This window comes from Dromaius novaehollandiae, chromosome 8 (genome assembly GCF_036370855.1).
Source record: "Dromaius novaehollandiae isolate bDroNov1 chromosome 8, bDroNov1.hap1, whole genome shotgun sequence".
NCBI lineage: Eukaryota > Metazoa > Chordata > Aves > Casuariiformes > Dromaiidae > Dromaius > Dromaius novaehollandiae.
Window position 1 is genome coordinate 31,229,678 of NC_088105.1, and position 23,351 is coordinate 31,253,028.

The window sequence follows — 23,351 nt, forward strand, 5'->3', positions numbered from 1 at the left end:
CTCCCACTTGCGTTGCTTCTTGCCAGAGCCATTCCCTCTCTATCTCTGGACTTCATTGAGATTCATTCCTATGCAGTCGAATCAGATGGAATCTCTCTTAAAGAGCTACACTAGACCCAAAAATTTAAAATACACACTTTGACAGTTTCCTGCTTTGCCTCTGATTTAAGATTACTTTATTATTCTCATCTGTTGTCAAGTGTAACCCCCAAACTCTATTTACAGAAACATCCCCAAAGACAGCCTAATCCAAGCCTAAGTAACATCTATCATGCTTCTTTCTACAGTACAGAAAAAAAGCAAACTGAAACAACACACTACTTTTTGCTTAGCTTTATAGCTGCTTTGAACTGTTCCCCTTGCAGCTCAGACCCACAGGGAGGCAAGCACTCAGGGCTGGTTTCAAAAGCCCACCTCTTACTATAGAGCTGATAACATCTCTCCTAAACTAACAGTCTGTTACAATGCTTGGGTGAAAAAGCCCAGCTCACCAGGTTATGGACCCATTGTGTTACAAGACTTTCTCCTGCAAAAGCAAAATCTACTTGGGCATTGGGCTTACGCTTACTGAAGGCCTGATTTACTGAAAGGGTTTCCATGAGGACTCTAGAAAAGCAAATCCTTGGAGATCTACAGCAAGGGCTGAGCCAGAAGACTTCTTTGACAAGCAAAGCACTTGCTGAGTAACCTGAACAGTTTCAGGGGTGATGTCTCAGACCTGCAGACATTTCCATCCTGCCCCAAAGATACAGCCACACAGAACAGAAGAATGAAGCAACAGAACAAACATGCTACAGCTAAGCCAGTCTTCTCAGTCTGAAGTCAGCATCATGCTGGTTTGTGTTGGGGTTTGTGTTTTATTCTGCCCTGCCCTCTATTCCATCATGAATCCCCCTCAGAGCTGGTTTTTGCTCTGCTGAACAAAGAGCTGAGCTGCGTTGTTGAAAGCTAACACAGAATAGACCTGCATTTGCTGGAGAGGCAGCAGCCAGACAGGCTTCTGCAGGCAGCCAGCTTGGGGAGGCATGAGGCTGCTGCCTTTGCCCAGCCAAGTTCTGACCTCCCAACCTGGCTCTGCAATCTCTGAGGCTGCCAGGTTTGAAGATGGAGCATGAGACAGTTGTGTGGGCTTATCCTCCCCATGCAGTAAAGCAAACATTGACAGGAAAAAAAACTTTGACAGAGAAGTAGAGTCTGAGAACCACCTGCCTTTTCCACCCTCCTCCTCCCCCCATCTTCAGGCTCACATTTAGAGGAAAGGATGTTTGAGCAGCTGAAGCGTGACAGTGCTGCTAGAGGTGCTGTGCCAAGGGCAGGAATATCTGTGCTACCTTCTAGTTCTCTGCCCACTCAAGTTGCTTTTCATGACTCAGTGTGTGTAGTTCAGCTTGGACACTGTGCATCTTCTCTATCATGTCACACTGCAAGTCTACAGATGAGGGTACAGACTCTTCACAGAGGCAGAGAAACTGCTGTGAGGAGCACTAAAGTGGACAAAGCAGCGCGTGAAACAGGAAAGACCAACAACCCCACAAGGCACTTCCATGGATAATAATCCCCCCATGCTCACCACCTCTTAAAGCAGAAAGAAAGAGGCATTGCACTGATCCAGGGAGCAGGACTACAAAAGCAAGCCAGGGAGGCAGAGCAATAAACTTTCAGTAATGAAGGCTATGAAATAATGCATAACCTGGGAAGCTTTTAGCCAGCAGCCAAGCAGAGTTCTTCTTATTCCCAGAGGAGAAGAGAAAATGCCTACTGTCATTTCCCAGATGCCTAGGAAGGAAACAGGAGGCTGCACGCCTCCACATTATTTATACTTAATTTTCTATGACAATATTCAATTCAGTATACATGTGGATTTGTCATGGGGGCTAGGGGGAGGGGTGCTTCTAAGGGTACCTCTTGAACCTCTGCCAGGGATGTTTCCATCTAATTGCTACCTCTGCTTCACTGCAACAGCAGAAAGTGAGAGAGGGATCTTCTCTCCCATCCTCCTTTCCATCCCCCCCAAAGAAAAGAAGATTCATTTGCTTCCTGTCCATAGAACAGCCAAATCTGTGGCCATACTGATACGTTAGCTAGCAGTAAGCAAAGCTATAGGACCATGACTGCTTAGCATCCAAGTGTCCAGTGTTAGGCCCTTATTTGGAAGCTGCATTCAGAACAAAACAGATCTTTAGTACCAGCCACTTCTGGCCTCTGAAGATTGGCATCAAGCACTGCTTTCACCACTTTTTTAACCCCTAAGACACTGGAAGATGATCATGACCTTCAAACTTCCCATCCTATCACAGTTAAATGAAGACTCTTCCCCAGTCTAGTGCTGCAGGGGGCATGTTTATACTCTTACTCCGGACAAAAATCAACCTTTTCCCAAAGCACAACTTGAAAACAGTCTCAGAAGGTAAAACGCTTAGACCTGCCCACAAGAGGACCTTTCAGTTATGGCCAGGGATACACAGCTTGCAAACCAGATCCCCTGCCACAGCTTATTTTGCAATGTTAATAAACTTTTACAAGCAATCATTATGAAGGAAGCACAGCTCTGACCCAAGTGCAGATAGGGTGCCAGGCAGTATCATAACTTGATAGATTTGTGCATTTTAAGGACCAAAGGGATTAACGTACTCATCTGCATGACAGCCTGCACAGCCTTCCCTGTGCTTGTTCCTGCTTCCTGTCTAATAAATACACTTGAAAGATATACTTAGCACAGGTCTGCTTCATGTGCACCAGCAGCTTAACAATGGTTAGCCTCAGTTCCTCTGTAATAATTTTTCTTTTGAAAGACTCATCAGCCAAATAACTCCCTGAACCACAAAACCAGCTTGATCTTGATCAGACAGGCAGTAGTCACAGCTGCAAGAAAATAAGTGCATGTTTGTTCCTACTGTTCAGCTCCCTCTCTATTTACAGGTAGACCCAATCCCCCACCCACAGTTCAAATAAAGAAAGAGCTAAGTTACCAGAAGCATCCTCCCAATCATAAAACAGGTCTCCCTGTGATGAACTGCCCAGAATTAATATATCCCTGCAGCAGAAGCCTTTTGCCAATGCTCTTTGAACTATAATGGAACATCTGTTGACAATCTCCCACAGGGTAACTTCTCCCCTCCGCTGTTTTAATCCTCTCTCCTTTAGAAGTACTTTTGTTCTGAAATTAGACACATCAGTTGCCACAGGATGACTCTCACAGGCTTCAGAGTGTTTCCTTTCACACTGGTCTTTCCTGGGGGCTGTAGAAAGGGGGATAAGCAGTCAGCTCTTTTTGGTATTTTTTTGGAAACCTGTTCTTATGTCAGAATCACAGAAGCTCTGGATGCTAAATTACAGGGTCTGCTTGGAACAAGACAAGGCTCATGGGTTCTAGAACATGTCTTTCAGCCATATTTAAACCATTCATCTGATTCTGACTAAGAAGGATTTTACTAGGACAATTGCAAAATTAGCAAAGTTCTGATCCGTATGAATCCTTGCTATGCTTTCTGATCACAGACAGAGATCGAGCCACTAACCTGACCAGTGCTTACATTTTGCTACTGATAAGATCGGAGGCAGGATAAGAATTGTCACCTACTTTTTTATAGGATCTCAAGACTTGTAGATGGTAGGCAATCATGCAAAGTGTTATTTGTGGCTGGCTAGCAGAAAGGGAACCTGTCTTTTCAAAAAGGGCTCTGAGAAGCACTGGGAAAACAACCCCCTTTGTTTTACAGAGCCTAATGATAAGAAAACCCTGGTGGCCCCCACTGAGTGATAGAGATTTGTTCACTCGCATCTCTGCTTCTTGGATGCATCAAGTCACATTCCAGCCCAGCTTCAGTCAGGCCATGCCACCCAAGCAGGCTTTTATATCCCAGCCATGACCTGGCCATGGCAGTTCACACGTTCAGGTCCTCTCTAAGAAGCAGAGTTGAACTCTGGGAAACAGCTGTTCCTCAGAAAGGGGAAACTAACTGATCTCAGACTGATCTTCAAAGCAAAAGCCACAGCTCATGCAGCTGAATGAGATGAAGGTCACAGAAGCAGCCTCTGCCACTGTGTACAGTCTTGATCTGTGCTCAAGGCCCTACTTGATGGCTGTTGCTGCTACTCTTAAATTAGCACCACCAAATGATCTCTGCCTGCTTTACAAACCAGTCCTCGCCAAGCTCTTCTATGCCCCCTTTACAGTAGCCCAGACTGTGCCACATCCCAGTGTCCTTTATACTGACTGAGAAGCAGCAGAATGCCAAAGACCTATCGCCTGCACCATCCCATCTGCTGGTACTGAAATCAGTACCATTCATTCATCTCTTCCTTCACCAGCCAGTGACTCTAAAATTAAGTTGCTCTCAGAGGAAAGTGCCCAAGAAAAAGTCCAAACTGTATTACAAAATTTCAAAAGGCCATTTTTTGCCACTATGGCCACTTTCTTATACGAGAAAACACAAAACTGAAAACCTCCCCTTTATGCTGGTCATGAGAGTCTCTGTTCAAAGAACAACATTTCTTAGCCTGTTTTGTGCCCCAGAAGAGGAAGCAATTCACCAACACCTAGCAAGTCAGCTGCTCCATATTGGTTCTTTTCAGACGGGGGAGACTTATGATCGGTCCATGCCTGCTCTGTTCTTGCTAAGGACAGCCTCCCCAAACGGCACAATCTAAGCCCAGCCATGCATCCCAGAGCTTTAGCTAATCAAGAATATAAACAAAACTCAACATAACCCCAAACTTGCAATAGATTTTGCGAAAAAAATATCTGAAGTCATCCGTAGAGATAACAAAAAAAAAACAGTCTCAATTTGTTCTGGTCCAGCAAGTGACAGCTCAGAAGCCAGGATCATACATCCCATCCCATGGCAAGGTAGAGGTCTGAAGCAAAAGGCTGCAGCTAGGAACTCTGTGAGCTTGGAGAAACCTCCAGCTGCAGACAAGCACCACAGCATCTCTCACTTTGCAAGCTGGCAGGCAAAAAACTGATCAAGGCACCACAAATCATGCCCTCCACCAGTACTGATCACCTGGGATCAAAGAAGAGGATACACAAAGCTGTGTTGTAAATGTGTATGGTGTAGGCCTAAGCAAGACAGCATGAGATGATAACCAACAGTTCAAGTCTCAGGCAGAGTGTGGGAGACTGTGAATAACTGATACCAAAATGACTATTTCCCTTCCTGGAATTGCCTCCTTTGGGTCAGTCCCACATCTTATAGCTCCCTGTTCTAATAAATCCAGGTAACTGACCAAGTCCAGAAGAAGATTTGCCCTCCCAGTAAAGTTAATATCCTTTCCACCTTTTATTTACTCCTTATGGTAAAGTGGGCTTCCTTCGGCTGAGCATTAAAGGTCGCTCAGATGGAGTTCAGGCAGACTGTCAGACAGGTCACTGCTGAGGTCATTGTCTGCATCCAGCATATTTCCAGCCTCTTCTTCAGCATTACTCTCCTCCAGCTCAAAACACAGCGTGGAGATATCTTTAGAATCTACAGCAACAGAAAAGGAATTAGCCTTCTCCAGACCCCTTACCCCCTGTGTCAGTCCAAAGAACGAATGGCAGCTTACGTCTAGCCCCTCCAGCACGGCTGATTCAGTGTGGACTGCAGTCCATATCGAACTTCAATAACAAACATCCTCAATTATCTTCTACTGAAGCAGAGACATATAAGCAAGCATCCTCACAGACTATGAAAGTTCAAGTAAAAATAGGTGCCAGTATAAATGAATCATGGTCCCAACTGTCCTAGCAAGCTGCCAACACAGCTACTGGGTACCCCTGCTGTAGTATCAATCAGGATTTCCAATGCTACTGTGATATAAATATTTACTATTAATACTAAGTAAAAGGTTACTCTTATTAAATGAGGGATACTGCTCGATAGAGAGCTTTGCCAATCAAATGGTAAGAGTCCATACCTGGCACGTGCCTCAGAATAAATACTAAAGAGGAGAACTTAACCCCTTGATGGGTATGGAGGTTGCGTAGGCAATGTCCTAACAATAACCTGACATGTTACAACTGCATCTACAAAGCAGTTAATTGTAGCAGGTTTGCTAGTAAAGTCTGAATCAGCAGGATTAACTAACTGGAAAAACAGAATACAAGGCAGTTTAATACGCCTTACAGCCCCCATTCACAAGAATCTTAAGCATCTTACTAAAGTAGGACATGAATTTCTTTTAAAGGAACATTAACCCTTTTGTTCCTGATTTTCCCCCTTGTTGATACAAATACAAGGGGGTTTTATATCCTAAAAGCAAGGCACAAATCCAAAAGGATAGAGGTTGGGAGACGAAACTTCTTGAAGTCAATAAATTTCACCTTCTTAATCTCACTGGCTGTGTGTCAGCACCCAAACAAAAATGGAGCCACATTAAAAAGTGGTATCTTGGCACTGGCAGGGGAAATGATAAGCATCATAATTGGCCCTCACATGCAGCTTTATATTACCCTGACACTAGATGGGGAGGGAGGATGAAAGAACAGACAGGCATACACATGTTGCTCCTGTCCTTGGCATAGCAACAGTACTCTCAGAGCAACGTTTTAGCCATGGCCCAAGTGTTAGGCCACTACTCCAAACTGTACTGCCCTCCCCCCTCTAGGTGCCTAATATTCACTTCTACCTCAACAAGGACCTCTAATCAAATTATCAGTATGATCTCTGGAGTGCCCTAAACGGTGCACGTAAACAGGTTCTCAAGACCTGTATTATAATCTGCATTCCTGTGGAAAACCCAGCTAGGCTCTTCAGATCCTGAGGGCACAGCAATCAGCCATGCTTCACTCACCTTCAGGCACCTTGATCTCTACAGTGCTGGAAAGCTCATCAGAGCTCAAGTCCTTGAGGCTGAGCTCTGAGGTGGAATCTTCACCTGAGGATGGAGAAAAACCCTCTGCTTCTCTCAGCAAGTTCTTGCTTTCCTCTATAACAAATGAAGCAAGCATCAGGGCAGGTCAAAAGTTCATGGATGAAGTTGCTGAACCTAAGCCTTCACTGTCTACACTTTGTGATGCCTCTTACCACTTGGGGAAACTGCTGCTATTCTGATTTAATGACATTTTACACTTTCTTGCATGAGTGTAAGTGATGGCACAAGGCAGCAGACAACAGGTCCCAGGATACACAAACCTAGGCAGGAGAACACATTGGCAAAAAATGTTCAGGCACTGGATTTCACCTGTCTTTGGCACCAATGGCTCTACAGTGTACTCCAAATCAGCAGGCTTGTAATAGAGGCTGGGCCAGCACATTTCTGCTCACAGCCACAGTCACAAGCCCAAAACCTTCCACAACAGGAGGCAGTGAATTCTGGAAAGGGAAAACAGAACACTGGACCAGACTATGAGATCTCTAAAGCAAAGAGAGGCTAGAAGACCATGTCCAGAGCATTAGTAACATAGAAGTTATTCCTCACTTACTCCAATGAACTCTGTCCTTCTCTACCAGCTCAGCGGATGGCATCGCCTTCAAGAACAGACTTTTCACTTGATCTTTTAGGTCAGCGACTGCAGATCTGTTTGAAGCAAAAGGATAACACTAACAGTTCCATAAGTTTAGCAATGCATGCTAGAATAGCAACAGTTATTGGGGGGGGGTGAGGTGGGAATAACTTTGACAGGGCTTTTGACAAACTCTTGCCACACAGCAACAGAAGGCAGTTCTGCTGAGCAACTCAGTTGTGTGTTCAGGAGATGAAGTATCTGGCAGCAGAATCTCTGCCTCCCCACCTCACCCTGTTCAATTTGTTATCTCTGTTGTGCCAGCACAAGTCTTTTTGCAGCAGCACTGTGAAACACACCAGGGCTCTGATCCCACTTAAAAAAAAAAAAAAGAAAAAACAATAATGCACTTGTTAGAACCAGCTTGGCTCGCTGATCGGATTTACAGCATAGTCACACCAGCAACTGTGGTGCAGTGGAGGGGCAGTGTACTGTGGGGCCAGTGAAGGAGAGAACAGAGGGATGGGACTATTTTAAGCTGATATTGACAGCACAGACCCATCTCATAGCAATATAATAGAGGAAGGCCTGAGGCTTTTACAGAAAGGAATAGGGAATCAATATTTAATTACAGAACTGCAACAAAGTTCCATTATTGGAAATGTCTCACCTAGTTGATACAATATCCTTTATCAAAGAAAACTTAACAACAGAGGTATGCTGACCTCCACATTCAGTTTCCGCCAATATTTCTCCACTAATAAAGATAGACATTAATATGCTTATGGGCAAGAGGGAGAAGATCAGAAGAGCAGACAAGGAATTAAGATACCTTTTAACTCCATTTCAGTTACCAATTGCCATGAGACTTCAAACAATTTGTGCGACCATTTCCATCAGTTTCCTGCCCAATGTAGGGCAATAATCCCTTAACATGACAAGAAAAAGATTTCAAGAGTTTTGGATAGGAAGTAGAAGGAAAATCCCTTATGTTATACACAGGACAACAGCGTGCCTTGGTGATACTTATTTGCTGTTCTGGAAGAACACAGGGAATGAAAGGCCCTTTCTGTATGCACACCTTATGAACAGGCCAAACCATGCTGTAGCACATGTGACAAACATCAAGCATTAGCCTGAGGGAGATGAATGGGAACACTGTGGTTTTCCTAAAAGAAATACCTGGAACACCCCGAAGACGCATCTCTGCCTTCCCCCAGAAGACTGATGCATATTCTTTAGATACTGTTTTACTACAGCACAAGGCTGTATGGGAAAGAGTTGGGGACAGTGACATGAAATCCCACTTAAACCTATGACAGTTAGGACATCTGGCAGCTATCCCAGGGCAGCTGGGATTGGATAGAAAAGAATACAATTAAAACAGAGCCAAAAAGATCTAAGGATCCTCAACAAGGAAGCTCAGACGTCACTCTCTTCTCTCCAGGGAACAGGTCAGAGCCCTCAGGGGGGAAGCAAGGGCCAAGCTTAGCAGAGGTTACAGGCACAAGCAAAGCTAGTTCCCACCAGCGGAGTGTGGTGAGAAAGGAAAATGAGGGGGGCTGGGCAAGCTGGGAAAGAGTTAGAGTTCAGGCAATTCAAGTGAACACCTCTTCTTGGAGAAGCCATAGACAGAAAAAAAATATCTATTGCTATTTCAATCATTTCAGCAAGCAGCAAGCAAGCTACTGTCTAACTAGCAACCAGAAGAGCACACGGAGTCTGCCACTGCCTTGGCAGAGGGCTTGCGTAGGAGACAGCAGCACTCCTAATTAAGCAAGGTGGATGAGATGGCTCAGGGAAACAGTGATGTAATTCAGATCCTTTCAGCTCAGCTCCAAGGGCAGCCCGGAAGGGAACAGCAGGTACTCATTCACAACGCCCACATGCAATAAGCTGAAGGTGCTAACTGTCAGGGTACAAACAGCTCCCTCAGTAACAGATGCTGCCATTCCAACCCCTCCAGCAGCTGTCTCAGAGGGACTGAACATCTTGCCTGCACCTAGCAAGCGGTTCTCTCCAGGACAAGGCAAAAGCTTGAGCCATACCTGCTTCAAGCTTTGCCAGTTCAGGATTTAAGCAGAAGACCCGACCTCACAAAACTGACGATCTCCTGCCTTCAGCATTGGTAAAAACACCACCATACTAGCCAAGGACACGGCACTCTGCAACACAAATATTCCATATCCAGGCAGGTACAAAGGGCAGCATATGGAAAGCTGGCAAACAAGAATGGTAAGATGAGACATCGGTCTCTGGCATCTCTAAGCTTGCCAATACGAGCGCTGTGAGAGCTAGTGGCAAAAGTGACAGCTGTCCTCCAGGCTCTGAAAAGCAATCAGTCAGTGTCACCCTTCTGTGACCAGGTATCCCCTGGGAGCCCAAGAGCTGCACTTGCCCCTGCAGCAGCTCTCATGTGGCACGCACAGAGCTGGGCACCCCCAAAACTGCCCAGAGTTGCATGCGCTCTACCTGATGTGGCTGAGCTCCTGCTGGGTGCTCTGCATTTCCATCCTGGGTTGGTCTAAACTGCAAGACTGTGTTTTGCGGTTGCTCAACAGATCTTCCAACACCTGTGAGAAAGAGAGAACAATCACTTCCAAGAATTCCCCAGAGGTAGCTTCTAATCCAACATAACACCATTAAGCCCTGTAGAAAAGCCTTGCCTGGAGGAGGCTGGAACAACTGAGGAAAGTAGAAAGCTGGACATATTATATGTCCCCATTGGTGAACACACCACTTTTTCAGCAGCAAGGGTAAAGTTCTGTTTCTTTACAATCTTCTTGCATTAGATCATGATGGTACCTATTTGGCATCATCTGTAATCTCTTCCTCAGGTTAGCCCTTCTCAAAAGGAATTAAAATTTTGCTATAGATAGAGTGGCAGTGTTTTGCCCACAGTGCTCATCTTACTCTACAGAGAATTTGAGAGCGTGTGCCCACCTTCCCTTGGGAAGCAGATTACAAGCCCTGGCTGTGCAAGTATTGTCCTTTAGCAGGAGGCTTCCAAAAAGACTGTAACATGCTGTTTGTTGCAAAGAATATAATCCAGTTGTTAGCTCTACTCTCATTTCAACCCCTACTCCCCAGCTCTATCCATTCTATACTCTTTTTCCATCAAGCCTTTCCTGATTCTCCCTTTTGCTAAAGATCATCCACTTCTGCAACAACTAAAAAAATCATCTACTTCACCCAAGCTGCAGTAGAACCTGTCATATCAGCATACATATACACTCTCATTTTCTTCCATTTATACATCCTTTGAAGACACCTTTCTAACTGCTCTCCACCATTTGACACTAGAGCAGAAAAGGCTCTTCTTGCTGTTTCAGCCAGCCTGTGAAACAGGAAAGGTGCCTGTACAGCACCTTGCACACTGGTTCTTTTGGTCAAGGCCTTATGGTGATATTAAATAAAAATCCTTCCTCTTTTACAGGCTGCAATAGCATTTTCAGCCTGGCTACTATTCATAGTAAACTCTCCATACATAAGCTTTAATACTCAGTTCTCCTCCACAGATCCTACTAGCAAGGTCTGCTCATTCTGATACCAGGTCTGCCACAGGCCATCAAACCATCCAATGCCAGATTCTGGATGAAAGAGGTGCAACTATAAAGCAGCATACCCTGCAGGATCGACTTTGAGCTCTCTTCATTTCATCAGCTGCAGACATCTGGTTCAACAGCTCTTCCTCTTGTCGATCTGTATAATAAAACAACTTGACGTCACAGAGAGGGAAAAATGGCTAAACTACGTCCTGCACCTGATTTTCCATCTCTCTATTGCCGGCAAAACCTTTCAGAAATATATGCACCCACAGCTCTCCCAAGGCAAAGGGTGGACTCGGAGGTTGCAGGTAGCCCAATGCATGTTCTCCTCCCACAGCTGTCCCACAGCACAGCATGGGGTCACAGCTGGCCAGCCCTTGTATCTGTCTTTATTTCTGCTCCAGCACTACCTGTTCACCAGTATCCCCAGTTTCATACTCCTGAACAGGGATCCTCAACTACAACAAACATTCCAGTGCTTCCCATTGGGGCTGTTTCTGCTAGACCACTTGGGCAGTAACTTGCTGAGTAACTTGCTCAGGATGAGAGTTCAGAGCACTGCAAGGAGCAGAACACAACAACACTCACTGACTTTACGCTTCAGTTGCTCCAACTCTTTCCTCACGCAGACATAATCTTGCCACAGTAGTTTTTCACTGCTTAAAGAAAGGAAAAAAGTTACACTTTTTCCTCCCCTACTTCCCCTGCACGAGCCCTGAACTTGCAAAGGTCTTAGCACTGACCTCTCTTTCATTTCTCCAGGACTGTTGGCACTGGGATGTAGATTCACAGTGGGGTGAATCGCAGTGTGGGATTCACAGTCTTCATGGGGCTGATGAAACACTTTTTGTTGCTGTTTATGGTGTTCACTTTTCAGCTCATCCATCCTCCTTAGCAAGGTCTCCAAGTTACTGTAAGAGCTGTTCTGCAGTCGTTGAACATCCTCTGTAACAGCAAATGACAAAAGCAGGAGGTGTAAAGGTCTCAACTTTCAGTTACTGGGACAGAAGGGCTAAGAATAGGATCAGATAACAATGGTTACAGCAAAGGACTTCTCAAAAGGATATCTGAATCTAGACCAAGCTTGGTATTGGCCTTCTAAGAAATCACTTCAACTTTGTGTTTCCCACTGTCCATTCTCTTTCCTGGGAAGCAAAGCTACTTCTCAGGTTTTTAGATCACTGAAGAAAAGGCAAAGGAAGAAATGACAAATTCAAAAAGCTCTTTCTGCCTTGTATCAAACAGTCTGCACTCTCTTGTTCAGCAGGGAGACGGAACTACACTGTGCCACATTTGATGGCTGCACTCGCAGCCTGTTGTTTCTTCAACAGGACCCAAACACAAGTGTTCTATGTAAGAGGTTTCTGTGATCATCCCACAGTGCTTTAATTCTAGTCCCTTCACCTTCACTACCTTCCAGGTTATTGATCCGCTGCTGCTGGAACTCTTTCTCTTGCTTCAGTCGATTCACAGACTGAGTGAGCAATTCGATGATCTGAGGGGAAGGGCAAGAGCAGATTTTGTATGAGAATAATTTAGACCACGAAAAAACATAGTCAACAAGTTGATTCAACTTCAGAATCTGGAAACACAGGCAGGCCTGGAAAGAAAAAAATAAATTCTGAATATGATCGATGAGATCCTTCTGTCCTCCTCTTACCGAGGGTATGGATAAGATGGGAAACAAGTTCTAGAAGACATGGGGAAACTCCACAAGGAAGAAAGTCTGCACCTATGAAGTAGTTCTGTCCTCAAGACAGATCTGGTGTCCCAGCACTTCATAAAGCTGAGGACCAACAGTTGGAGAAAGCTGCACAAGAACTAGCTAAAAAGATTATGATAAGCTGCTAGAAAGATTAAGATAAGGAGATCCAAATCAGAGATTCAGTCTCCACCATAGCAACTGTGCTGGCAGGGAGCAGCAAAGCTGCAAAGAACACATACTTTCAGCCCGGGAAGGAGAAAGGATCATCAACACAAAGGCCTTTCTAACTATTTTTGTGAGCTGTGTCCACCCACACAGGAAGGTGCGGCTTTCAAAAGATGATGAAAGAAAAATATGCACAATACAAAGTATTATAGGATGGATGGGCACATGGTACAACTATGCTAGGAAAACTTAACAGAGAGGCAATCTCACCAGAGGCTTAAGTTACCTTGGTTTGGGAATGTAGCTGACTGGTGATGGCTGCTAGCTTCTCTGCTGCCATGTTGCAGTGTGGGAGACCCATGCAGGTGGGACACCGCTGCTGGCTTCCAAGCAGACGTTCATCAAACACAGCGTTCGCGGTGCTTATTTTGTCAAGCTGTGAATCCACTAAGAGATCAAAAGTAACAGACATTACCAGGGGCTGCAAAGAAACCCACCTGGGTCTGCCACATTGTTAAACTTGCCTCAGCTAGCATACAAGGCAGGGAGCTTGGAAAAAGGCCAAGGTGCAGGTTTAGAAACAGAAATGATATTTTTTCACATCCCACTTGAACGATATAATCATGCAGTCATTAGATAAGGCAGGTCTCTACTGAGATTATCAATCCAGTTACCAATAAGAACGGTTTAAAAGAACCCTCAATATGCTACACGAGAACACTAGTAGCTGGGATGTCAAATCCTGGGCACCAGCAACTCTTGGAAAACACAAACAGAAAATTATCCATCCGAAACAACTACGTAAGGAACATCTGTGCAACAGAAGAGATTTGACTTTACTTCTGAAACACTCTGGCTATGAAAGTTAGATATGCTGTTACCTTTAGAGGGGATATTGGTCATGTTGAGACGCTGCTGTAAAAAAGAAAAAGGAAAATAATTATTTGTTTGCTGAGAGACGACAGCCGCAACACCGGAAGGTGTGGTGGACATCTTACGGGGCCTGCTTTGGAAACATGGCTTGAAATTCATGGCAACATGGATGCTGGCCTCAGAGGGGGAAATAAAAGCAGCTTCTCCGGCTCAAAGGCTCAGATTCAGAGCCCGGCCTTGCACAGCGCCCAGCAGCACAGCCCGAGGAGAGGGTAAGGAGGGGCGCACACGCGCTTGCCCTGCCCCACGTGCGCTCCAAGGCAGCGGGGGCTCTCTGCTCCCCCCAGCCCCGAGCAGGTATTTCTCCAGCTCTTTGCCCCCAGCAGGCGCAACTCCCTGCGGCCGGGAGGCGCCCGGCTCCTGCTGTCTCTTCCGCCGCTGGCCCCGGAGCTTCCCCGGCTGCCCGCGGCGGGGCGCGCAGGGAACGGTGGCGCCCTCGGGTCGCACAGGCGCCCGCCCGGCCCGCACTCGCCTTGGCCCGCGCCACGCCGGAGTCGGTCTCGGCCAGCAGGGAGTTGAGCCGCGCTTCCCAGCTCATGGCGCCACCGGGCCGGGCACCGAGCAGGGCAGCGCGGCGGGGGGGGGCGGGGGACCGCGGCCGCCTCGCAGGTCCTGAGCGGGTCCCACTCGCCCCTGCGCGCGAGACCTGCTGGGACATGGAGTCCTCGCTGGGCGGGCGCACGCGGCCGCCGGGGAAGCGCGCACTACAAATCCCATGGTGTCTTGCGCACTGGGCCGTCTCCTAGGAGACGCGGCGCGGTGGCGCCGGCGGGCAGCTGGGGGTCTTTCCCGCCTCCCGTGGTGCCCCGCGGGCAGCCGGGCGCGGGAAGGGGGACCAGAACTACCTCTCCCGTGACGCCCCGCGCGGCAGGCAGCATGGAGGCGCGCGTGGCGGAGCAGCTCCGCGGCGCCTTGGACCCGTTCGGCTTTGAGGTGCACGCCTTCAAGGTACTGACGTCACGCGGGCCCGCCATGAAGTCACGCGTCGTGACGTCACCCGGCGGCGCGTCTCAGCGGCGCGAAGCGGGCGCCGCGGGATAGCAGGGAGGGAGCCCGGGGCAGGCGGGGCGGCCGTTGGCGACGGTTGGCGAGGCGCGGCGCGGCGCGGCCCCACCCCGCCACCGCTGCGGCGCGCGGCCCTGCCAGAGGCGGCCGGTCCCGAGGGCGGCGCCGTTGCGGGCTCGTCCCCTTGGGACGGCGCTTCGCCGCCGAGGGCCGAGGCTGCCGGGGCGCCTGCCGCCGAGCTCCCGCCCCTGGCGCTCCGCGGTGCCGGGACCTCCGCTACAGCAGCACCGCGTGCCCGCAGCCGCGCCGCGCTCCCCGCGGGGCCCCCGGCAGGTGGCGCTGCGTGCCCGGAGACGCGGGCGGAGGCGCAGGGAGGTCGCTGCGGGGCTGCGGGCCGAGCCGCGTGCGCTTCAGACGCCATGTCTTTGCGCAGGGGCAGCGCCGAGAGGGAGGCCTTTGCCTTACGGGAGTGCGGAGCCCCCCGGAGAGCTGGTGTGGGTCTGGGTGTCAGGGCTGGGAACAGCAGTTTGCTGGCTGGAGCTAGAAACGCTCCTGAGAATCTGCGCTGCTGCTAGCTCGGGTTGTTCGAAAAGAAGCAGGAGCTGTTTGTTCAGTGTGCCTGGCAAAGCTAGATCAAGGTTACTGACGCACGCTTGCATACTGCTCCCCCGTGCTGTGCGGTGCCATGTTTTGCTCAGGTCTTAGTCTGTCGTGATCTGGAGAGTTAAATGAGAAGGATACTTCTAGACTGACAGAGAATATAGTCTCCTAAACAGGTTTAAAATTTAATCAAAATATGGAACCATGTCAGTATTTAAACGCAGGCTACTTTGTCTGTTTGTAAATGGCCTGCAGACACTCAGCCAATTGCGTCTGCTGAAGGTGGCCTCTACCTTGAGCTGAGCAGTGTCCTCTGCCGTTGCCCTGTGTGCTCAACCTTGCTCACTCTGCTTCCCCCAAGCACTGGGGTTCCTTCCTTAGCCAGCCCCGAGAGAGCTGTTCAGGGCTCCTTCTGCCGTGCCAGTCAGCCCTTTCAGTCTCTGCAGCTGGACAAATACACTCGATAACCAATTAACCCCTTCCTTACCATTGCTTAATAGGCTTTTAAATCTCCTGTTCCATTATTAAATCAAACATTGGCGACGTCAGTCAAACAAGACATTGAGCTAGTTATAGGTCATTGAATTGCTATTGCCCTTATTCTGCTTATCTGTAGTGGTTGATTTTCATGACAACAATCATCATTTCTCTATATTATAATCTGGTTGTTACAAGTGTAAGATTGTATTGTCAGCATTAAGCTAGTAGGAAAGAGAACTTTTAAGGGCAGTTGATAGCAACCTACAATAAATATGAAATGGAAATTTTGTATTTGTCAGCTGAAATATTAGTATCTTTCCTGGTACATTCTTAATCTGCCAGAAATTAAAGGGAATGAGGCCCTGAGAGTAGTGAAATCTCCACACTTCGGAGAAGAATTTAATACTGCTTTCCCAAAACATGGCAGCAGAATCCAGACCAAAAAGGCTATAGCTACCAGAGGAAAAGCTCGTAGCATTGTGTCTCTTTAAGTTTTAATGCTCATACAGCCAGCCCAGGCTATTGACTAATGTAAACTGGGAAATTAGCAAACCTTAGATTCACATCTCTCTCAATTTTTCTAACATCTCAATTCAGCATCTTAAACAAGAGTCACAAAACTGATTAAACTCTAGGGTTGATCTAAGAATGTATCTTTATAGATACGTAGATACATAGCTAAGTTAGTTTTCACTGTATGTTTCCATATGTGCAGGTCTGGCTGCTACTGTCTACTGTAAAGTCACTTTCAATTTCATTTCACCATTAGAGGTGACCAATACTTTGCAGTTTCAGACTATTAGAGGCACATTACTTGACATATTTCTAAATATTAGACCTGATCTTCATGACATTCCAGGAGGGCAGGAGTTGTCCAAACCTTTTAAGAGAATGAAGTTATTATGGAATATATTAGTAATGGAGTGCTGGGGTTCTCAGCCATTACCTGTTGGTGCTTGGCAGTTGCTGGTTGGAGTCCTGTTCCCCTGCTCATGTCTTCCTGCTGCCCTGGCTTGATCCCTCATTTCTGGACTGCGTTATGATACATCCAGCTCTGAAAGTAAATTCTGAAATGTGGCTATGGCACAATCCATGCACTACAGCTGATGTTCTGCTGCAGGAGTCTGTCACTGCTGGGAACTTCAAATCCTTCACTTTCACACATAAACATTTCCTGCTGAAGAAATAAGCCATGCAACTTATCATATGAGCAAATCAGAAGTACCAGTTTCTTTCTGGCTGAGGCAGAACAGCATTGTCTTGTTTAAACAAAAAGAAAAAACACAAAATAGTCTTTTTCCAGCTAGAGAGGCATCACAAGAACATACGGATCAACTAAACAACAGGGGGAAAAAAAAGAACAAAAGTAGAACAGGATTGGGACTGAGGTTATTGGGGCTAATAAGGGCATCCCTCTCAATTGTAGAACTCCAGAGAACAGCACTGTGCCAGGAATAACTTGAGAGTCAATGGGATCTCCTAGAAGATCTTTACTTGGATGGGAGAAAAATTTCAGAGCATGTTGCTCTTCAGCTTTCTGCTGTGTTAGCAAGACTGGCAATTAGATGCCCTTCCTGTCCTTGACACATCTGATTTTGACTTGTACCATTGCACTACAATAAACTAGCTTTAGGGAGAAAAGCACTTTGGGTGTTTCAGCTCTTGACTTGCATTAATAATAAGCCATATTCCCATGGTTTATTTCCCATGTGGTGTCCTGCAGTTAAAAACCCTTAAGCCCTTTTGGAAAGTTGGCTATTCACGGAGAAGTCTGCTTGTCTGGGCTACAGTTTCTGTGAGGTTTTTTTTGTTATAGGCAGGGGCATTTGTATGCAGGATTTTAATTCAAAATGAATTTGTTTGCATCTGCTGGCACAACAGGTATTTGCTGTGGAAGTGAGTTAAATTAAAAATAGGTGATGGATCTTTCAAGGGGACAGAAGGGCTGTGGGCTGGCCAAATCTTACTAAGATGTAGTACAAGCAGTAGGAACCTTGTCTAAATAACAATCCAAGTGAGACTCAGACACAACTGTAAAAGCTTTCTCTAAACCAAAACATCTGATCTGCATTGGCAAGACTGGTTGCTGAAACTTCCGTCTAAGGTTTTTGGGCAGAGTTAGATAAAGGGCAGTTTTCAGCTGAATGCCGTAAATCATCCTTATCTCTCACATCAAGGTACAGCTTCCAGAAACCGTAAATCCCAGTATGCAAAGCTGCTTGGTTTGAATGGAAGGAACTACTTAGGCTGCATATCTGGGTTGCAAATGAAGGTAGCTACACTGCTTTCCACTTTTTTTTTTTCCAGTTACTGCATGCCTGCTGGCAAAAGAGTGGTGACCCTGTTTTAATGGAGATTTGTTTGTCTTTGCCAAAGGTTGGATGGTACAATGCTGTTCTCCAGCCAGCCTTTCATCTCCCATACCCAGATGATACACTGGCCTTCCTTGTCCTGAGCACGCCTTCAATGTTTGACAAAGCTCTTAAGCCTTTTGTGAACAAAGAACGGTTAAAAATAATCAGGGATCCTGTGGACCAGTGTGTTTCTCATCATTTATCATGTGTGAAGGAGGTAAGAGCCTTGAAATACTGGCTCCTTTTACTATTGTGGCATATAACCAGGTGGCTTGAGCAGGAGACACAGCCCTCTCAGTTCCTGCCCTTGCTCTTTAAAAGGGTAAAAGCAGTATTCATGATGCTAAATTCGAACTAAGAGCATCAACAGGCTGTTGATCTGCATATTCTATCCCTTTGTCATTACAGCCTATACCTGTGCAGGGTGCTTTACAGTCATAGCTTGAAAAACCAAGGCCGCAAATTACTGATAGGAGATTTCAGGAGCAGGATGTGAAAATCTGCAAGCTTACTTCCCACGTGTGTGGTTTGCTAGTAGTCAGCACTTCTCTAGTGGCAAATCTTTTTTCATTAGTCTGTTTTTCCCCCCACACACCCCAGAAATTCCCTGACCAGAAGGTGGACATCATCTGTGATTACGAGATCCTGCCAAACCGAAAGCCCAAGTTCTTGGCACAGACAGCTGCCCATGTTGCAGGAGCAGCATATTACTACCAGAGGAAGGATGTGAAGCTTGATCCTTGGGGGGGAAAGGTGAGACAAAAACACATTCTGGGAATCCTTGAAGAGACATCAAATTGCAATCACTGAATTGTGCAACTGTTTTTTACTCACTAGTTCTTCCTGCAGGGAAATAAGAAGTTCCAATCACATATAGCTACATAAGTGTTTCAGGCAGGAATCAGAAGCTTACTAGATACTTTGGGGTGGTAGAGAGAAGAGTGAATGGAGAAGAGTATCTTGATCTATTAACTTACTAGGTAAGAGAATAAATGTCAACGTAAAAGAAGACCTGCTTATATACAGAACACAGCTTGTGCTGTTGTTTATTTCTATGTTAGATTTTCAAAAAGAAAATTCTCCCCACATTACAGTGTGGCTGTGTGTGGGCATAGAAAAATGGGAATCAAATGCAATCTTCAAGCCACATGGTCAGGAAAGTGCTTTCCTTCCTTGCCTGTAGAGCACTCCACCAGTGGGCTACGGGTGTGAGAAATTACATCAGAGCTCAGTGTAAAGGTTTGAACTCTCACGATTACTAAAGAAAAAATGAGATGTCCTAGCCCCTTTTTTTTGTCCTTCCAGAAGATCTATGGCGTATGTATCCATCCCAAGTATGGCGGCTGGTTTGCTATCCGGGCTCTTCTCCTGTTCCCAGATATTCAGGTACCATTCCTGGAACAGTCTGCCCCTACTGACTGTGTGAGCACAGAGGAGAAAAGAATTGAGTTGCTGGAGCAGTTCAATTTCCACTGGCAGGATTGGCGTTACCGGGACATAATTGAAGTGAAGGAAAGGTACTCAGAGGAGCAGAAAGCCTACTTTGCCACTCCTCCAGCAGAGAGATTCAGACTGCTAGGCCTGCCAGGAGAAGCCCAGAGAAACACATTTCACTGAACAACACGGTTTCCTGAAGGGTCAAGGTGTGAGCAAAGTGTAACTCACCAGCACCTTCTTTCCTGTGCTGCTGAGGAGGTAGATGTGCTGATACAGAGAGAGTGAATCCGAGCAGCTGTGTACAGCATCTCAGTCCAAACATCAGCTTCACAGAACGTGAAGGAACACTGCATCTTAGCACTATTGATCTGGAGGAAGATGGGGGCAGTCCGATCCATGCTGTTGTGGATTCAATGTGTGTTTTTTGAGTGTAGTAAGATGCCCATTAGCCTTTGGCTGGGCAAAGTTCAGACATCTTTGCACTAGAAAACCCATGCTGCTAATTAGAAAAGTCATGTGTCTTAAGAATTTTCTTTCCAAATGTTTTGGATTTATTCTGTGTAAGAGTTAAAAAATAAATTTTCACTCATTGTTCTCTGAAATAATTTTTCTTCGGTATGAACTCAGGGCAGATATTTTTTATATGTATCTAGCACTTTGTTACCCTGTGTTATAACTCTCCTGGGAAACAAATGTTCAATCTTTTCAGTCTTGCCCTCCTCAGAAAAAAAAGGTGCTCTGCATTCCTTCACCTTTAGTGAAGCTGGCTTAATTTAATTAAGAGATCGTTTAATGTCTCCTCCCCTTAACCTCCAGAAGAAAATTCTCCAAAGAGATTGTTTCAGTAAGTAGCATAGTCCTGTACATGGAGCAGGACTGAGCAAAACGTTGCTCAACAGCAGCCTCCTTTTTCAGGATAGTTATGAAAGAGAAAGTGACGGTACAAAGGTGACAGAGTAAGTCTCATATATTTCCTTTGCACCCAGTGTCAGCTTCTTAGAACAAAGTGAAATCTTTAGGTCAGTTTTAAGAACTTACTGCTATATTGAGCAGCCTATGCCTATGTGAGTAGAGTTTTAGTCATATTAAGCTGATTGACTAAAAAAAAAAACTTTTCACAACCTTTTTCTAAAGTAGGTGAGATTTGAATTTAAATAATTTCCAGTGTCGTGCCAGCTATACTGTGGTTTTACTACAAGAATTTCCTGTTGTACTTTCTGTTTTTGTGTGAGGGAGATCATAAACTTGCACGCACACAAAAACCATTATGTGAAACATTGTCACACACACAGACAACAAAGCAGAGGGAAAAAAAAGAGGGAAAATATGCATGATTTTCATGTTATTTATGTTGCTGGATAACACATTTTCAGACAAAAATATAACTTTCTCTTTTTAGATGACTGTATCTTGTTTGATTTGTTCAGAGCTCAAAATGGCACTGAGAATCAGGTATTAATTACCTTAGAGCACTTTGAGGCTCAGGCTTCATGAAAATAATTTATTATAATAAATTAAAATAATAGTCTGTGAAAGTTTTGGTACTTGACTGCAATGCAAAACTGCAAGTTGCTAAGCACTTTCTTCCTTTCCCTGATAGCAACATGATTATGCAGAAATACTCTCTTTGCAGAACTGAGCCCTTTGTTTTTATTTCGTATTGTAGTTCTTCATACCTCTTAGAGACCTAACATTAAGGTTACTCTCACACTAAGTCATTGCTTGATATGTTTTTTCCCTAAGTCTATATTCTAAATCAGCAAAATCAAGATTCAGCATAAGTTTGTTTTTCTCTAAATTATGTAGTAAGCATGTGATCACTGGGCTTGTTCAGTCTACTTGCTGTTACTAAAAAATCTGTGTTATCATCCATGCTTTTGTTCACCACATCTCACTAAGGCACACACCTGATTAAGTGTGTGATAATAGTATTGTAATTTTTAATTTAAACAAAATAATTTAATTGTTTACATTCTGGTTTTTGGTATAGAATTACTTCTGGTTGAAGTGTTGGCTGGTCTTTTCAGAACTTTCTAATTGAACTGTAATTTAATGGGAACTTGAGTTAATGGTTTCATATTAGTAACATATACAAAATAATGATTCTCCTAGAAAGATACCGAATGGAATCAGATTTCTCTTTTTATATTACAATTTAAATTAAAATATTTTGACTTGGGGGGTTGATTTCTTATAAATATTTAATATTTTGTTGTAGTTCGTTCTACATTCAACAATGTAGTTCATTGAACAGATTGCTATTGCCACTTCATTTCAACGTTTGTAATTTATTTCTCTTTACATTGTATTTTGGTTAATAAAATATACAAAGTTGTAAGTAATCTTGAGCACCAAGTATTTTTGTCTAAGCACTGCAATGAGTGAGAATTGATCATTGTGTTTTTAACGTACTGAAAATAGTCAGCTACCAAAATGCACAAAAAACAGCTTCTGCAAACAGTAACAGTAAAAGTTAGTAATCTTAGCAGAAGTTAGTAAATTATGATGATCGGTAAATCTGTGTTACTGAAAAATGAAACATTTATTATGAATAGGTCTAATAAATGTTTATCTTTTTTTTATTTGAGCAAGATTATTTTACAACAAGCACATAACAGAGTACTTTCATTTTTTCCTCTTTGTTCTGGCAGTAACAAAAGTTCTTAGATCCAGCAATATATAACTGGTACTGGAGGGGTGTTTTCCCTCAGTAACTTAAATGTAATACCTGTAATTATTGAAATTTTTATTTGCTAAAACATACTTGTGAATATTGAGTCAGAATAAGGGCAAATCTGTGTTCTTTATGCTTCTGGTACTACAGTTATGTCAGTGTGGAATAAAATCCAATCTTACTCCAGTAACTTTGGAGGGGATTGCATTGGTTCTTAATGTCCTTCTGTCAGCTAGGTCGCTGAGCACCACAGTTACAGCTGGTAATTTTCTTTCCTTACTCCTTGGAGATGCAGCATAATGGTCTTTGTCTTATAAAACTGAAGTTCGAGAACCTGTTTGAGTTATCTCTTGGGACAAGACTAGACATGGTGAGGAATGGATCTAATCTGGTGACAACCACTCCTCAGGATTATTACTCAAAAAGCGAAAGACAGCTGAGAGTTGAGTGCCTGATTTTTCTACCAGTTAAATCAACTACTCTGATCTTTGATCTCAGAGGTGCAGAACTAATTTTTGATTGGGGTAGGGAGTTTGCCAAAGATATTTCCTAATGTTGCCTTATTTTCTTATCCTAGAACAAGCGTGGTTTATAACAGTCCTGTCTTCCACTAAACTGTGGAAACTAAAGATGGCTTGCGCTATAAATCAGTACTAGTATGTGTCAGACAAAAATATGCAACCCTATGAGAGATGTGCATGCTTTAAATGAGTTAATTGCCATCCCCTGTGTCAGAAGCATAACTTTAATCACTCACTATTGTATACATGTTCTTTCATTTATATGTGACCAAAATTATTGGTGCCTACTATTTAACATGGTCTAAATCAGTGAAAATGCACAGTGACTTGAATTTGACTAAAAATCTGATCAAAGACTTCCATATTTCTAAAAAAAGAAGAGATAGCTGTTAATCGGTTCCACTGTGGTTATGAGCAATATTTTAAAAAGCTTGCTTTGAATACTGATTTCAGAGGCAACAGTTCCAAACTTCTTCCTTTAAAGGCAAGTGGGTATTGTCATC

The 23,351-nt window shown here is 44.8% G+C and overlaps 2 protein-coding genes across 10 annotated transcripts; one reads left to right on the forward strand and one right to left on the reverse strand.

The window, feature by feature from the left end:
* Positions 1–153: 153 nt before the first annotated feature.
* LOC112985522 (spindle assembly abnormal protein 6 homolog) lies at positions 154–14,461 on the reverse strand. Of its 8 annotated transcripts, XM_064516129.1 has the most exons (12): positions 14,250–14,457; positions 13,726–13,759; positions 13,131–13,291; positions 12,379–12,469; positions 11,718–11,919; positions 11,563–11,633; positions 11,052–11,128; positions 9,899–9,999; positions 7,406–7,500; positions 6,775–6,909; positions 5,280–5,468; positions 154–3,239 (listed from the first exon to the last, which is right to left on the reverse strand). In XM_064516129.1, the coding sequence occupies exons 1-11, from the start codon at positions 14,433–14,435 to the stop codon at positions 5,326–5,328; spliced, it is 1,296 nt and encodes a 431-aa protein (XP_064372199.1). In that variant the 5' UTR covers positions 14,436–14,457; the 3' UTR covers positions 154–3,239; positions 5,280–5,325. The 8 variants fall into 8 exon arrangements, with proteins under 8 accessions (XP_064372199.1, XP_064372202.1, XP_025959983.2 ...); XM_064516132.1 differs by lacking the exon at positions 154–3,239 and having other exon boundaries at positions 5,259–5,468; positions 13,726–13,756; positions 14,250–14,458; XM_026104198.2 differs by lacking the exon at positions 154–3,239 and having other exon boundaries at positions 5,259–5,468.
* Positions 14,462–14,552: 91 nt separating this feature from the next.
* Positions 14,553–21,995, forward strand: MMACHC (metabolism of cobalamin associated C). 2 transcript variants are annotated; one of them, XM_026104230.2, is made up of 4 exons: positions 14,553–14,725; positions 18,239–18,433; positions 18,817–18,969; positions 19,522–21,995. In XM_026104230.2, exons 1-4 carry the CDS (start codon positions 14,654–14,656, stop codon positions 19,831–19,833), a joined length of 732 nt encoding a protein of 243 aa, XP_025960015.1. In that variant the 5' UTR covers positions 14,553–14,653; the 3' UTR covers positions 19,834–21,995. The 2 variants fall into 2 exon arrangements, with proteins under 2 accessions (XP_025960015.1, XP_025960031.1); XM_026104246.2 differs by lacking the exon at positions 14,553–14,725 and adding an exon at positions 14,757–18,134.
* The last annotated feature ends 1,356 nt before the right edge of the window (positions 21,996–23,351 follow it).

Bases quoted from the DNA above. Each gene is read 5' to 3' on its own strand.
- MMACHC (XM_026104230.2), top strand. From the start codon at position 14,654: ATGGAGGCGCGCGTGGCGGAGCAGCTCCGCGGCGCCTTGGACCCGTTC. The intron at 18,434-18,816 runs GTAAGAGCCTTG...CACACACCCCAG, and splicing joins ATTTATCATGTGTGAAGGAG to AAATTCCCTGACCAGAAGGT. The intron at 18,970-19,521 runs GTGAGACAAAAA...TTGTCCTTCCAG, and splicing joins TTGATCCTTGGGGGGGAAAG to AAGATCTATGGCGTATGTAT.
- LOC112985522 (XM_064516129.1), bottom strand. From the start codon at position 14,435: ATGTCCCAGCAGGTCTCGCGCGCAGGGGCGAGTGGGACCCGCTCAGGA. The intron at 13,760-14,249 runs GCGAGTGCGGGC...TCTTTTTTACAG, and splicing joins CCGGCGTGGCGCGGGCCAAG to CAGCGTCTCAACATGACCAA. The intron at 6,910-7,405 runs GTAAGTGAGGAA...CATTTGTTATAG, and splicing joins GAAGGACAGAGTTCATTGGA to AGGAAAGCAAGAACTTGCTG.